Source organism: Pyxicephalus adspersus, chromosome 3, assembly GCF_032062135.1.
Source record: "Pyxicephalus adspersus chromosome 3, UCB_Pads_2.0, whole genome shotgun sequence".
Lineage (NCBI taxonomy): Eukaryota > Metazoa > Chordata > Amphibia > Anura > Pyxicephalidae > Pyxicephalus > Pyxicephalus adspersus.
In genome coordinates this window covers 69,025,969-69,041,440 of record NC_092860.1, presented here as the reverse complement: position 1 = coordinate 69,041,440, position 15,472 = coordinate 69,025,969, and the positions used below count along the sequence as shown (strand labels likewise).

At 39.1% G+C, this 15,472-nt stretch overlaps 1 protein-coding gene across 2 annotated transcripts in view; it reads right to left on the bottom strand.

Annotated features, from left to right (window-relative positions):
- HMG20B (high mobility group 20B) overlaps positions 1 to 15,472 on the bottom strand; it is an 87,068-nt gene that overhangs the window by 35,782 nt on the left and 35,814 nt on the right. For both annotated transcript variants that reach the window (XM_072405067.1, XM_072405068.1), the window contains one exon: positions 11,000 to 11,052. In XM_072405067.1, coding sequence (XP_072261168.1) covers positions 11,000 to 11,052 — 53 coding nt within the window. The remainder of the gene's footprint in view (positions 1 to 10,999; positions 11,053 to 15,472) is intronic.

Genomic DNA, 15,472 nt, shown 5'->3' with positions numbered 1-15,472 from the left:
TGAACTTTAGTTCTGTGACCGCTGTAAAAGGTAAAAGCAAGCTTTCAGTGAAATCTGGCAGCTTATGTGCCATTAAAGTTTTTTTTTACACAATACAGGTTTGCTTTCTAAAATGAATTGTACTAAAAACTAGTATGACAAATTGCTCTTCCCCAGATCTTTGAAATATTTTGTTGTTACATAGGCAGAGTTTAATCTACAAAGTTTACATAGTATGGTATTTTTGACGGTCAATTGATAGGCTAATTTGTAACTTTCCAAATACATTTCTAAATACTGACAACTTTCTAAATACTCACAACATTCACTGTGAGCAAATATTTTTGTTTTCCTTGTTAGTTATTTTAGAATGCAGGCATTACATACATACACATAAATACTTTAACTTTCTATTCTCTGGAAATGGGGATATAAATGGTGATTTTTGTGTTGCTACAGAAATCGCAAAATTTCAATTTTGTGGCTAAAAATATGCAGAACGTCTCATTTTACTGGTACAACAGTAGTAACATTAAGGTGTTTAAAGATAACACCCACAGATACCTCCCACAGATACACGATATATAATCACAGGCTGGGCAAATAGGAGTCCACTCCTCTTTGATTATCCATTGGGGCTTTTCTTTCAGGTTGAACAAACTAACAAAGTTCTGTTTAAAGATAACATTTGATGAAGCACTCAAAAACCATGTAAAGTTTCACAGAACCTAACTAAATGTGGCAAGTATCTACTGTTCCATTGTACTTTTTTTACTCAAGATATTTTGGATGCATGGATGCATTATTTCTGCTTCTCTAACCCAGATGGATACCATGCCAAGAAGTTGCATTAGGCTGCTCATTGGGGACAGCCTGATGCATTTCTTCCATGATTCTCTAACTAAGTTGTCAATACTCTTTGTATTTCAACCACCTAGAATGAAAATCATCACGTCGAATGTTAAGGGCCTCCCCACATAAACGCACAAAAGTACTTTGACAAAATTGAAAGCAGATACAGCAATATTACAAGAAACACATCTACCAGCCTCGTTGTTTCACCTTATGTGCACTTCGACGCCAAGTGGGTGTCATGATACTTCTACACAAGAAACAGGCATGCAACAACATTTCAGGTAGATGGGCTACTATTACTCTACAATTTGTCTCAAACCCTTTGTTCATAGTGGCTCTTTATGGTCCTAATCAAGATAACCAAATTTTCCCCGCAGATATTACAAATTCCAGAATTGATTCAATACTGGTTTCCAGAGACCTTATCATGAAAGACCAATGTTCTGAGTAATTTCAGATCATTCACTGATGTCATTATTTGTGGCAAGTCATCTACAGCTGGAATCTGATTTTATGTGGCATTTCCCTACTTTGCTGGATAAAAGTGAATCCTTCCAACAATATCTACGCTACTGGTGGCTCGACTACCATCACCATAATACCATTCACAAGTCTAATTCCAAGCTGTATTGGGAAATGGTGAAGACAGTATTAAGAGGTAACATTATTGTACACTACTTTTCTATGAAATGAAGAAAAAAAAAAAAAAGACCCCTACAGAATATACCAAAGCTTGTGACGCAACACGATCAGCTTATCAGCAATACAAGGAATCTCTATCTACTGAAGACCGTAGGAAATGTGAAGTGAGGTACAAGTGAAAAATATGGCTATCACAATATAATCTTCTGTTCTGATCTTACCGAGAGGTGGAATTTTTTCGTTTTTGGACCAAATCTAGCAGACTCCTGGCCAATTTAGTCAGAGGATATCACCAACCTAACCAGATAGAGGCAGTTAAAGATTCAAATGGTTTTTTGAAGGAATCTCCGAGAGCCATTGCACCAGTATTTGCTACATATTATCGTTATCTGTATTCTTCTAATGAGTGCAATATACGTGAAGGTTGCAGCTTTATGGATAAGATTATTCTTCCAAGGTTAACCAGTGATGATCTTACATTTTTAAATGCCGGAATTACTTCTGAGGAGGTAGCAGCTGTAATTAAGCGATCTACCAATTCTAAAGCACCAGGACCGAATGGTCTACCTGCCAAGTTCTACAAAATTCTGGTGAAGGAAGTGTCAAATCCATTAACAAGGGTATTTATTGGTATTTTTACTACTACCATGTAATTTGGTGATTTAGCATTTGTGAAAGTCATTCCCAAAAAGAATAGGGAGCCCCATGATCCAGCATATTTTGGATGCAAAGTGAGATTTTGTTTTTAAATCCATAAATCCACACAGAATTAAAGAGTTGGATCTTGAAGTTGGGTTTGAAAGTAGCAACCCTTTTTATTGCTTATTTAGGTATTAAAGTTACTAAAGAGGCTTCGGAAATGTATAATCTCAATTACGCTTCTTTAATTGCCAAAATACAGAATGAGCCAAAGTCTTGGTGACATCTACCACTTTCTTTAATGGGCAGATATAATTTAATTGATTTGATAAGTTTACCCATTACAAAATCTACCATTCCTTCTGCATCATAATGATGCGAAACAACCTATCTCTTTTCTGTAGCAAAGCAAACCTCCTCGTATAGCTAGACACAACTTGCCTCTGCCTAAGGCAAACATGGTAGTCAACGTTCCAGATATTAGAATGTACAATCTGGCATGTTTATTACGTCATGCAGGGGATTGGTGGCATGACACTTCATTTTATACCAAAATGAAAGCTCAAGTAGTCAAGCCATGGTCCCTAAGAGGACTGTTACATTCTCCACGTTCAACTATACCTGTGACCATAAAACAAAATTTATTAATCAGAGATACTCTCATTGTTTGGAGGGAAATTTGGAAATGATATAGAGTTGTTGGAGTGCACAACATGAATTGTATAAAATTAGCACGTATGCATATTCCATTTCAGATGATGGGTTTAAATATGACTGTTGGTGAGCCTTGATGGGGGTTGCCTTTGAAATGTCAATGGGAACAAATCGAGCAGGATCACTCCAGCTGGGGGTTGGATCCAAGGAACTGGAAGGAAAGCCAACACCTCCTTAAACAAGAAGATCACACCATACCAGGTGTGAAGCATAGGGGTTGTGCATGGAAGCATCTACTTCAAAGACTTCTCCATTCATCCTGCCTGGTTTATAAACATACCTGCTATCTGATGACCCCCAAAGGAGCCTGAAGTAGCTGGTCAGCTGAGTCAGAGGACTTGCCCCCAATGCAACAGTGACACCTACTGGAGAATATCAGCGGGCACCTGTGAGCAGTGTATTTCCAGAAGTGGGAAGATACCTAAGTAAGGGGTGGATGCATTGCTGTGGCTGAATGTGGCCAGGGGTCCTGGAGATGTATAAGAAGAGACAACAGCCACAAATCGCTCTTATACCTCTTATTGCCTCTCCGCCACTCCAAAATTCGTAGAGCCCAGCCAGGGGCAGGATCATTTTGCTTTGTCTATGTGATCATTATTTAGCTTATTTGGAATAATTGTTGATTACTCGGTAATTCTTTTCTCTGATAATAAATATCGTTACTTAAAATCTGTGTGATTATTAGGCTAATAGAGACTTGGAAAAGATACAGCTATTCCAGAAAAGGGATAAGGGAAACAGGACATTTTCCTTCATTATTTTTCATTCTAGCTTCCCAGCGTTCCCTCTTCATACATCACCCTGTTTTCCACAGGCTCGACAGTATTTTGCTGTGGGCCAGGAGAGGAATCACCTATCCAGAACATCTATTAGTTGATGGAGGACAACTTTTGCCCTTCTCTATTTTACGTTTAAAATATGCACTGCTGACACATCATCAATTGTACTACCTGCAACTGAAAAGTACCTCTTTTACTCACTTAAGTGTTAATGTATCAATGCAATAACCAGAAGCCATAAAACATACACTAGGTAGCCCATCTTTTCGTCTACCTATTTCAGATATTTACATATATCTTAGTACCTCTTCTTTAGAGATTATAACTGCTATGTTCCACATAATGAAATAGGAAGCATTTTTGCTTGCTACCAGGATGCTCTAGAAATAGTTGGTCCACGGTACGTAAAACAGTAGTTTGTAAAATTTGGAGGGAAACACTTCAAAATTATTCATAGAGCTTACAATGCTTTGGATCTTAAAAATACCCAGTCAGCAATGTCTCGATATTTCCTGGGCTGCCCTTAATGTGGTTTAAGGTCGGGTTCTTTGGAACATGCAATGTGGACCTGTCCATATATACTGCGATTTTGGGAAACAATATTTGAATTTATGCAGAGGTTCACACAGTGCTGTAGGGAATGGATCCCACATACTGCACTCTTCCATTCTTTAACAACATCAACAGGCTCTCCATTTTCATTGAAACCACTATTGTGTGTTTCCCAGTAGCAAAGAAATGCAAACTACAAAGATAGTTAGATGAACAACCACCCACAATACAGATGTTGATAAACAATTTAAACAAGTTAATGATTATACATAAAAGGGAAGCCATCCGACACCCTGAAACACACAGTTCCAACTTTTTTACAATTTGGAAGCCCTTCCTTCAATCCACAATAACTACTTATCGTTCTGTTTTTTCGTTTTCGAATAATATAACGACTGCTATCCATCTGGTTTGGACATTCAACTTCACATTGCTAATTGTATATTGAAGTTGTATCCAATGATATAGGGATTATTGTCCTGTAGTACTGTTTATGGTTTTAGGGGTTTTTTTTCTTGGTTTACAAATCCCATGTTTTTTTTTCCTTACACCTGGACCTTTGTATACTAGTCCCACTAATATACCTACTACAACTGCTGTTCATGTACGTTTTCTATGCTCTGCTGCTCCTCCAAATTTGCATTCTATCCGTCTTTTCCCCCCTGCTCCTCATTGTTGCTGTTGTCTACCACCCCCTGGCCCAAACTAACAAATATTGGACAACTTTGCCTCCTGGTTCCCACACATTCTTTCCCATGATCTGCCCAATCTCATCCTTGGTGACTTTAATGTTTCAGTGGATAACCCCAAACACCTTTCCTCAGCCAAACTGCTCCCTATTACCAGCTCCTTTAAATTAACACAGTACCTAAATTGCCCCACACACGTTGCCAGTTGTCTCCAAAATGTTTCCCTAGGGTCAGTGCTTGAACCGGTTCTCTTCTCTCTGTACACCTCCTCACTTGACAAACTTCCAAGTGTCCTCCTTAGATTTGCAGTACAATCTGTATTAAGAGGACACTCCTATTCATTTTGTTCTGTCCTGGAAAAGGATTCCGACACTCACTCTTTATAAAACAAGCACATAACTCCCCTCAGGCACGCGGTCTTTGATTCACCTTTAATTCTGCACTCAAAAAGTTTCACTCCCCATTCATGGCTCTTGTCTCACTTACATAAAAATACACAAAAATACATCCCTACCCACACTCTTTGTTCCTCCAATGAACTTCTAATGACTTCCTCACTCATAACCTTGTCTTACATGACTTCACTAGGGTTGCCATCACTGTCTGCCACTCTCTTCCTAACTTCTGGACTTAAAAAAAACTTGCCCACCCATCTTCTTCTGTCTCCTACATGCCTACTACCAAGACCACGATTCCAACCCCTCCCCCTCATTTGTACTCTATTTTGCTTTTTGCCCGACCTTTTAGATTGTAGGCTCTTTTGGGCTGGGTCTTCTCCTCCCCCTGTTCCATTGTGTGTATTTGTCTGACATTTTCAACCCCTATTTATTGTACACAGCTACATATTATGTTGGCATTTTTAAATACAATTTATCATTTTTATTATTATTATTAATATCTATATCTATCTATCTAGTAACAGGGCCCTGACATGCATGCATTATTTCACCTCCCCCCATCCATACCCAGATAACTCGGAAGAGCACGGAGTGTAATTTATGGAAATACAGCCTAGGAATTCGGATAGTCAGGGACTGCATTAAGTACAGCACTCTGGGCAGGATGTTTATTTGGGCTACATTAATGCATCCAAACAAGGATAGCGCGAACTTGCCATGAAGGGTAAGAAATTCAGTCGCAATACTTTAGACAAGTCTATTAATATCAGAGTGCTCTGGTATTTGACAGCCTCCCCTGGACATAACAATCCTAACATTGGACAGCATGCCATAGGCCTGTAACACATTCACGTAGTTGGGGAAACAAACGATCAGGCTAGTAAGAACATGCATAAGAATGTCCGCATACACTGCCATTTCATGATGTGTCCCCCCCAGCCACAGGCCAGAGATGTTGGGGATTTGCTCTGATAGACCTAAGCAATAGTTGTTGTCATAATAAGGGTCAAAGGTGACAGGGGGCGCTCGTGAGCCGTGAATCAAGATGGCTGCATCTTGAGCGAGCTCCGTGACTCCCGAGTGTGGAACCGCTTAAGCAAACAGGATCAGCTGGTCTTTATTCTCACCTAGGCTGCGATTCTTCCTCCTGAGACGGCGTAGTCCGGTCCCAGACAAAAGGTGGATGGACGCGCAGGCTGTATCTGACATGCTGCCTGCCTCTCCTTCTCAGCCGGACGTTACAGATGAGATTTCCAGTGACGGCTCCCTTGCATCTGTACCTAGTGCACAGCCTGGCCCAGCCTGCAGGGATGCTGCATTACTTCAAACAACTCCTTCAACCGGAACTTTCTCAAGCCACAGGCAAGTTATCTTTGACACTGACCAGAGAGATTAGAGAGCTGGGCACTAGGATCCACACTTTAGAGCAGAAAATGGATGACACCATTACTGTGATAGATTCACGAGCAAGATCTAACTATGCTACAAAAATATATGCAAGCTGCAATGCTGGCATTGAAGATTTAGAAAACCGGAATCGCAGAGCTAATTTGCGCATAAGGGGGATCCCAGAAACTATTGTTGATTTACCTGGCTTTATGCTAGCCCTATTCCAGGAATTACTTCCAGATTACCCACCAGAAAGGCTAGAAATGGATAGAGTACACCGTGCTTTGGGTCCCAGGAAAACAGATGGCCCTCCAAGGGACATTGTTCCCAAACCTACCTTTTATAAAACAAAGGAGGCAGTTTTAAAAGCATCATGGAATAAGCAAGACCTTATGTTTTAATCTCACCCATACCAAATCTTTGTGGATTAAGCGGCGCAGACGATTCAGAAGAGGAAACCTTAAGCCTTTTCTTCAGATATTACAGGGCTTGGATGTTAGATACCGGTGGGGGTTCCCATTCAAGCTCCAGTTGACATATCGCAACCGTCTGCACTCCATCTCCACCCCTGATGAGGCCCAGGAGCTATTTGAACATCTACAATTGTGCACCTCCTTATCAGGTCCCCCCGTGCAGTCGCCATCGGCTTCCCAGAGGCCCCAATGCCTGCCTCCAATATGGGAAAAGGTCTCTAAACATGGACGTTCTCCAGTTAAGAGTCCATAATTGCTCAAATGTGCTGTTTTTTTTAGGTTAGGTCTACCAACAGTAGACAGTAGTAAGTTAACAGTTAAGATGTTTTCTCAGTGCCTATTTTTAGTGATATTTTGATGAATATCTAGATAGCATTTTTTTCTTCTACTTGTTATAATGCTGCTATTTATGGTTAGGTACAAATATGTACTTTCGACCAATGCCAGCTTTGCCACACACATTCGGGAGTGTCTGGTGTTCCCCTCGATAGGTCTTGTCCATGTGCAAGACCGATTTCTGCCTTGGCAGATATGAGTACACTTATGGTGCCAGTGGCTCCATGGGTTTTGCTTTTATGTTCTTTGTTAATCTTTACTGTTTTACCCCACCTTTTTGTGTTTTATGGATATTATCATGATTTTATCACACAGTCTAGAGTTTAAATTCCCCTTCTAAAAGGAGGAAGGCGCTTAACTAGTATTTGTCTGTGAAGGCCCACATTTTAGGCCAGCAGGAAATATGGTTTTCAGTTTCCTCTCGTCCTAAATATTTCCATAAATCCTACCCACAAATTTTCCAGGCATGCTTTGTTTGAAAAGAAAAGGGTGTGTTAACCGCTTTTCATAGGTCTGTTCCCTTTCGCTGCAATTTTGAATTGGCAGACCCTACCGGACGCTACCTAATATTTCAGGGTAACTTGTATGATGTAAATGTCACCATAATTAATGACTACGCTCCCAACTCCCACCAATTGTGTTTTTTTTTAAATACCTTTTTTCTGTAATTGAAAAACATGCAGAGCACCCTATTGATGATGGGAGATTCAAATTTAATTATTGACCCCAAGCTTGACCATTCCTCTAAAGCAAGCTCTGGTTCTCTGGCATTTGACACTAGTTTACCGTCTGGCTTTTCTGGAGTATAAACACGCTAATTAAGGAACAGTTTTCTCTCTCCTAGGGAGGCGTTCTATTCTCAGCTTGGAGGGGATTTGTGCGGCACATCAAGCCCCGAGTACTGAGATTTTCCGCTATCTGCAATTGAAACATTGGCTCGATACTCAGGGACAGACTTACCAGTCAAGTTGACTATGTTTGAACATATATGTTCTAGAACGCCTCAATGCCCGCAACTGATATCTCTATTGTATGCTAAACTATTGGAAGTCACCCAGGCATTGATGTATTCTTACAAGTTACAGTGGGAAAGAGATTTAGGTGTGATTAGAGCAGATGAAGAATGGTTCAATACTTGGGCGAAAATGGCTAAATGCTCGACAAATGTACTAACCATGGAATCTGCATTCACAGTTATGATGCGGTGGTACATGGTACCATCCAAAATGAAGCATATTTGTCCCACGATATCTCAATTATGTTTCTGAGGCTGTCAGGAGCGAGGTACAGACTCCCACATTTGGTGGTCCTGTCCTTCTCTTATTAGATTCTGGAGTGGAGTGTTTCGTTTGCTGAGTACCGACTTTTCAAAACAGGTGCGTAGGGACCCATGGGTAGCCCTCCTGCAAATTAAACTGTCCAACCTCTCCAAAGTTTTTTGAAGTTTTAAAACGCGTTGACAACACATTTTCTTAAATAAAAACTTTCCAGTGTCCTGAATGACTCACAGGAAAAATGTTCTGCTATCTGGGAACCATGGCAGCAGTAATCTCTCTAAAATGTGCGGTTAATGTGGCAACCCTCCAGGTATAGACTATGTCTTAACTTGTGCTTTATACAATATCTTTCTAGACTTATTCTTTTTCCCCCGTCCTCTTTTAATGTATTTGTTTTGTTATTGTTTCCCCTATTTTTGTTTGAAGTTGTATTGGAAATTTTATTTTTGTACGTTTTGCATTGTGCTATGAATAATAATATGCACATTGTACTGTATCTTTATTTTAGTTATGTAAAAATTTGTTTACAAAAACTTTTGAAACCAAAGGTGACAGGAGACAGTCCGGACTCTGGGATGGGGTGGGACCGGAAGAGTCCTCAACATATACAGAATTTTAGGTAAAATAGTAATTTTGACCAAGTTGATGCTACCAAACCATGAGACTGGTAGATTAGCCCATAGTTTATGTAATTTAACTAATTTTTGGATAAATGTATGTTTTACTCATCAATTGTGTATACTGAGCTCGATTGAATGCCTTTAAAGTCCTGGATCATTTATCTCTATCTGCATTAGCAAGCATTCTCCCACTCCTGTTACCATTACAAGGAATCAACCATCTCCACAAACACATCCTGTGGCAACAATTCTTTAAGACGTCAATGCCAGGCTCTAGGTGTATTAGTTGAAAATGTAAGAGCACTGGGGCATGATCTTATATGATATCCAGATGGAACATGAAAAATCTTGCAGCAAGAAGTAATCACTCCTAGGATAAGATTAATGTGTATGGGAGAAGAAGGTATAATCCCTTCCCATGGGGTTCCAAAGACGCCACACATCCATAAGTTGGTAACTATTAGCACTTTTTATGTCTATGGGCTAGGGATAGTGAGATGGACCCCTGTGACCCAGTCACATCAAGCTCTGGTTAAGGGGAAAAGTTCATATCCACTCCCAAAAGAAGCATGCCTTCTCTAAATTTTAATAGGTGGGACAGCTCCTCCTTCAAGAAGGGAAGTTGAGTTGAATTAAGCATGTATTCATTAGCTAAGGTAACTCTTACTCCATTCAAGGTACCCTTAAAAAACAAGCATCCCCCATCATCTGAGCTAAAAAATAGCATGTATTTCCAATATAAAACTATTGGAAACTAGAACACTCACTACTTCCTGTGCATCCCCTGTGCAGCTGTGGTATACCATGTGAAAACTACTATTCCACATGGTAGGTATATTATGCCTACAAAAGTATGTTTCGGACAAATGCCACGTGGGGTTTCAACCTAGGCAGTTCAGCTAGAAAAGCAGTTTATTCCTCCGGTATATTAAAACCTTTAACATTTATGGAAATTAAAGTCACTGCTGACACACCAACTGAGCACTATGTAAACACAGCAGGGCCTTGATGCCCCAACACAGATAAACGTTAGCAAGACCAACCACAGTGTATGAACAAATAACAACAATACGTAAACTATGACATGCAATCCTTCTCAGTGCAAGAAATCTACATTATAGGGGGGAGGAGGGACATGATATTAGGAGACCTGTCCCCCCAGACCATGAATTAAAGTAATATGAGCATGAACATAGCAGCAAATACAGAAAATCTAAACCTTATTTAACAGCTAACCGAACATTCATTAAGGCAATGCACAACAGTACCATAAGGCCTGTTCCACCTCCCTCTTCCTCTAAAGTGTCAAGTTTTTTTCCACAAACATAATGGTTTCTGCTGTAAGCTACCAAATACTCTAAGCAGGGGTCAGCAAGACACAAACAATTATTTGGTGAGTGGATCAGTGGATTTCAGGCTGCTGTATGTAGTTTTTAGCAAGTTGGTTTACAAAACTGAACTGTATAACACAAACCAAATATCTATAGTACCCCTTCAGGAGTTCTTCATGTTCAAGATATAGTGTTTTTTCCCCATATCATGCAACACCCCAATGTGTACATCATTGTTTTATTATAATATTTTTTATTCATATATAAACATATACACACACACATATATACACAGTAGAAAATTCTATTTAACAATAGCAACTCACTTTTTTTGTGTGTCCATTCAATAAAGTGCTAACAGGTGATACATGGTTTTCCTCTGTGGGATGGAAAATACAGACAAAATTAGGCTCCTAAGTTTCGTAAAACTTATATGTACCAGAATTGTTTTTGTTATACATAGCTAACATACCTGATATCAAAACAGAATCTGCGTATAATGATGGCCATAGTAAAATGACTAGTGAAATGCAAGCACTTTCGTTTTTTTTAACATGCTTTATCAATAATAAGGTAAAGTAAGGGTATATACCCGCATCAGATAAAAGTCGTTGGAAAACAAACAATTATTTTGAATGTGTAGCTTACGATTGTGTGCGTGCATGCTGTAACACTATGATGATTCAAGGATAATTGTCCGGTAATGTGCAGACAAAAGATATGATTGAGACACTGAAGGTCTGAGAATGGAGACATTCAAAGGGTAAATAATGTTCAAAGGGTCACTATGTGAAACACTAATATTTTGCCACTATTTACAATTTTGCAACCATGTTTATTGTGAGGTTTTTATGTGTATTTGGGGTTTTAATTTTTGAAATACATTTATTTTTAATCTTTCAAACAAACATTTGTACAGCACCTTAAAAGTCCTCCTTTTCCAACAATTCCTGTTTGTATTCAGTAATTGTTTTCAAAATTTCTTTGAGGACAATATTATCTCCCAGTCCAAGTCTTGGAGAGCCGCACCTAATAATGGAAAATTTGCTCTCTTAAAATTTAATGCATAGTTAGAAAAAATTAGGTCCAGCAGAGTATCATTTCTAGTTGGGGCTTCTATAAACTGTACCTTAAAATTATCTTGTATTAAATTTGTAAATGTCAGCGCCTTTGCTGTACCTGTAGTTCCAGTACCCCAATCAATGTCAGGGTTGTTAAAATCACTCATCACTACCACTTTCCAAATCTGTGCAGGTTATTGATTATTTCTTCTTTAGCACTGGAGGGCTATAGCAGACTTCAATAATTACCTGTGTATTATGCATCCCCATATGCATTTCAACACATAATGCCCCTGATTCATCAAGCAAAATCGGATTATCGGTCGCGCATTCGTATTAGCGATCCGGAATCGTGCGCGATCGCGCTATTCAACAACCGGAAAAGCTCGCGCACGACGCGCGCACTTGAGTCCCGGACCGCGGTAATCCGCGATCGCTGGTTGCGCGTATTATCGCGCTTCCAGCGATCGCGGATTTCAATGATGAATCAGGGGCAATGTCTCAACCTCATCACATGCTCCATGAACAAATTCTTTATTTACCAGCAGTGTTTGCCAAATACTTTAGTTTTTTCAGTACAATTAGTAGTGAAATTTATTTTATTTATTCATAACTGTCCCCCAGCTATCCTGAATCTACCCTCCACTGGTGACTGACCTCTGTCAGACATTTCTGTCACCTTATTTGACTGTCCTATCAACCTCTGTCCTAGTATTCCTCCACCATTCCCATAAATCTTTCCACTAGCACAGCAGATCACTTTCCATTTAAGTGAAAACCATCTTTGACATATAGTTTGTAGTGTAATTTAATATTTATAAATTTGTATATTGAAATAGAAAGGATTTCTTTTTATTTTAACTGATGTGTTTGTTTTTTTTTGTTTTGTTTTTTTACTCTAAGTAAACACTTGACACCTGACATTGAAATGGATGGAGATACGGTTTCTTTACAGTGCACCTGGTTCCATTTAGGATTTTACATATTATTAGCAAGCAGTAAAAAAAATTTAATGTAACACTGCTACCATAGGGTCAAAAAGAAGCTATTATTACATACAATTACATACTAGATAACCTACTTGTGGCCTGTAAAAAAAAAAAAAAAAAAAACAAACAAAAAACTATACTTTCTTACAAGTACATACTAGAGGACCCACTTCTGACAGTGTGTGTGTGTGTGTGTGTGTGTGTGTAAGCAAGAATGATGCATATCCAAGGTCCATAGAGAGGTGGCTTCCAGCGATCAGCATATTGTAGTTGAAGTTCCTGCTTTACCTTCCATCCTGCACTGTTGTTTCACTCCCTGATTTTACTGCACACTATTAGGTTTTTTCCAATATGCATTAAAAGCTAAAAAAAATAAAATAAATAAGATGGCACCCACTGCACTTCTTAGCAGATGAACATCAAACATTGCCTAGCTATTTTCACCCAGCTTTACTACCCTGGTCCAACCACCTAATTCATGAGACTTTTGTGATTTAAAACATGGAGGTTTTGTATCTCATGTGAGTGGTTTTACAGCCTCCAGGTAGCTCCGCAGGGCACCACACCAGTCAATATCAATGTTCTCCCCAGGACCTACTTTTTAGGAGCCGCCCAACTGTCATCAGATATCTGACAAAGCTGGGCTTTGTATACAGGACATTGAGGAGCTGGCAGTGGCAGGCTGTCAACTTAGTTTACAGAGGGTTTTAAAATACGTATTTTGTATCTTTTATAATTCTCTATATTTATCATTCTCTTCCTCTGGAAGCAAAGCTTACTTTTTCCCTTCTACACAGAATTCAGCACCAACTATCCTCATGCTCAAAGGTGGTGGTGGTGGGGGTCACAGCCGCAATTCAAATTGGTAACTTTTCAATGTCACATTATTGACAGTGAGAAGAAATACTAAAGCAGTGGCTTGGAACGCAGGATGCTTGTTGTTGCTTGCAGTTATTACACATATATATATATATATATATATATATATATATATATATATACACACACACACACACACACACATATATACATATACACACACACATACATACATACATACATACACATAACAGTCATTGCTAAAAATTTTGGCACCCTTCCACTTTTTGAACTCCTGGGCCGGATGGGATGACCACTGAATTCTACAAAATAAAAAACTCACACAATCATATCACTCATATCAAAGTTCTTGTTACCACTCCGCCCGCAGATCATCTGCTAAACATGCTGCAGCATTACCTACATCCCTGTAGCCATGAATTCCATTCTCGGCATCCCCTGCACAGAAACTGAGACAGATGAGGTAACTTGAAAGGCATGCAATGAGGTGCAGTAGCTAGCAAAGGTCTCCACAATATTCTTTTATCTGTGACAAAAATAGACCTAGTTTGGAGCATGAACAAAAAATATGAATACTGGGCCCAGGTTTAATTCGGCACCTCTAGCACACCTCAGATACTGACAGGTAAATCCTATGCAAGACCTCAGGCGTCCCATACCAGCATGTCATAAATTCATAGTTTGCTTCCTGGTAGAGATTGTCAAAAGTTTCTTTGTGCAAAAGTGATTCAATGCATTCATTTTGAGAAAATTCTATTTCTAATAATTTCTCCCAATGCTGGAAAAACATAATGTCTATTGGTTAGAAGAATCCTCATTTAAGATGGCATATGCAGCAGAAAGGGAACAGTCAACACGTTATAATCTCTGAAATTTTGGTAAAGGTATAGAGAATGCCCTTGGTGGGAGTATTGAATAAAGAAAACTATTCAATTGCGGCCATAGCCCTAAAAGGTGATAAAGATCCGACTGAGCATAATAAGATGCAATATGTAATTACCCTTGTGACATGAGATCTAAAACCCTGAATCGTCGGCCTCGTATTCATTGACAAAACATTGGATCAGTTAGACCTTCACCAAAAGCAGGGTGAAAGATCAATAGAGTTGTGGGGGAGGGTTCGTGACAGCAATGAGGCTTATTTAGAAAAATAGTGAGTAGCCACAAAGTCAGACCAATAGTAGTGTGTCCGCTGTGGCTTCTATACAGAGCTTCTAAAGTCCAGTGAAGACCGGATAAAGTAGCAGGGGGAAAAGTGTGCTTAATTGAGACCTTTTGTTTTCTATTTTTAGTGGATTTTGAAATATAAAACATATGACATCACAAAAAGGAAACAAAAAGAACACAAAGGAAAGGTAGCCAAGAACATTACAAAATAAAACAAATCCTTCAAAAGACAAAAATTAAATACATTTGAGTTTAATTAGTCACATATGTCCATCTCGTATTCACAGGAATACAATTGGTAGCTAAAAGAAATAATGATGAAAACAAGGATCACCTAGTAAATTAAATGAGACCTATTGTTTGTGATTAGCATGTCTACCCCAGTCAACCATCTAGGAGAAGTGTACTGCAGCCCAATATAACCTTGGGCCTAGAAGACTCAGGCCTCCTTCACATTTGGAAACAATGAGAAACTTCCAATAGATGCAGGCGGAGGTGCAAAACCAAAAAGAAGTGTTAAATTACGAACAGACTATTCTTATAAAAAACACTAGGAAGAGCAATTGAGAGTGTTTGCAAGTAAAGACGTTTGAGCATAACGGTCATCTTAGAAATACTGTAACTACTAAACCAAGAAAATGAACTCGAACGTCAATTTGAAAAATGAGTGTTCAAAGGAGAAAGAAACGGGTTGAAATTCAGCTGAAAGTATTTTCTGACCTGGTTTCAAAGAGTAAGCCTA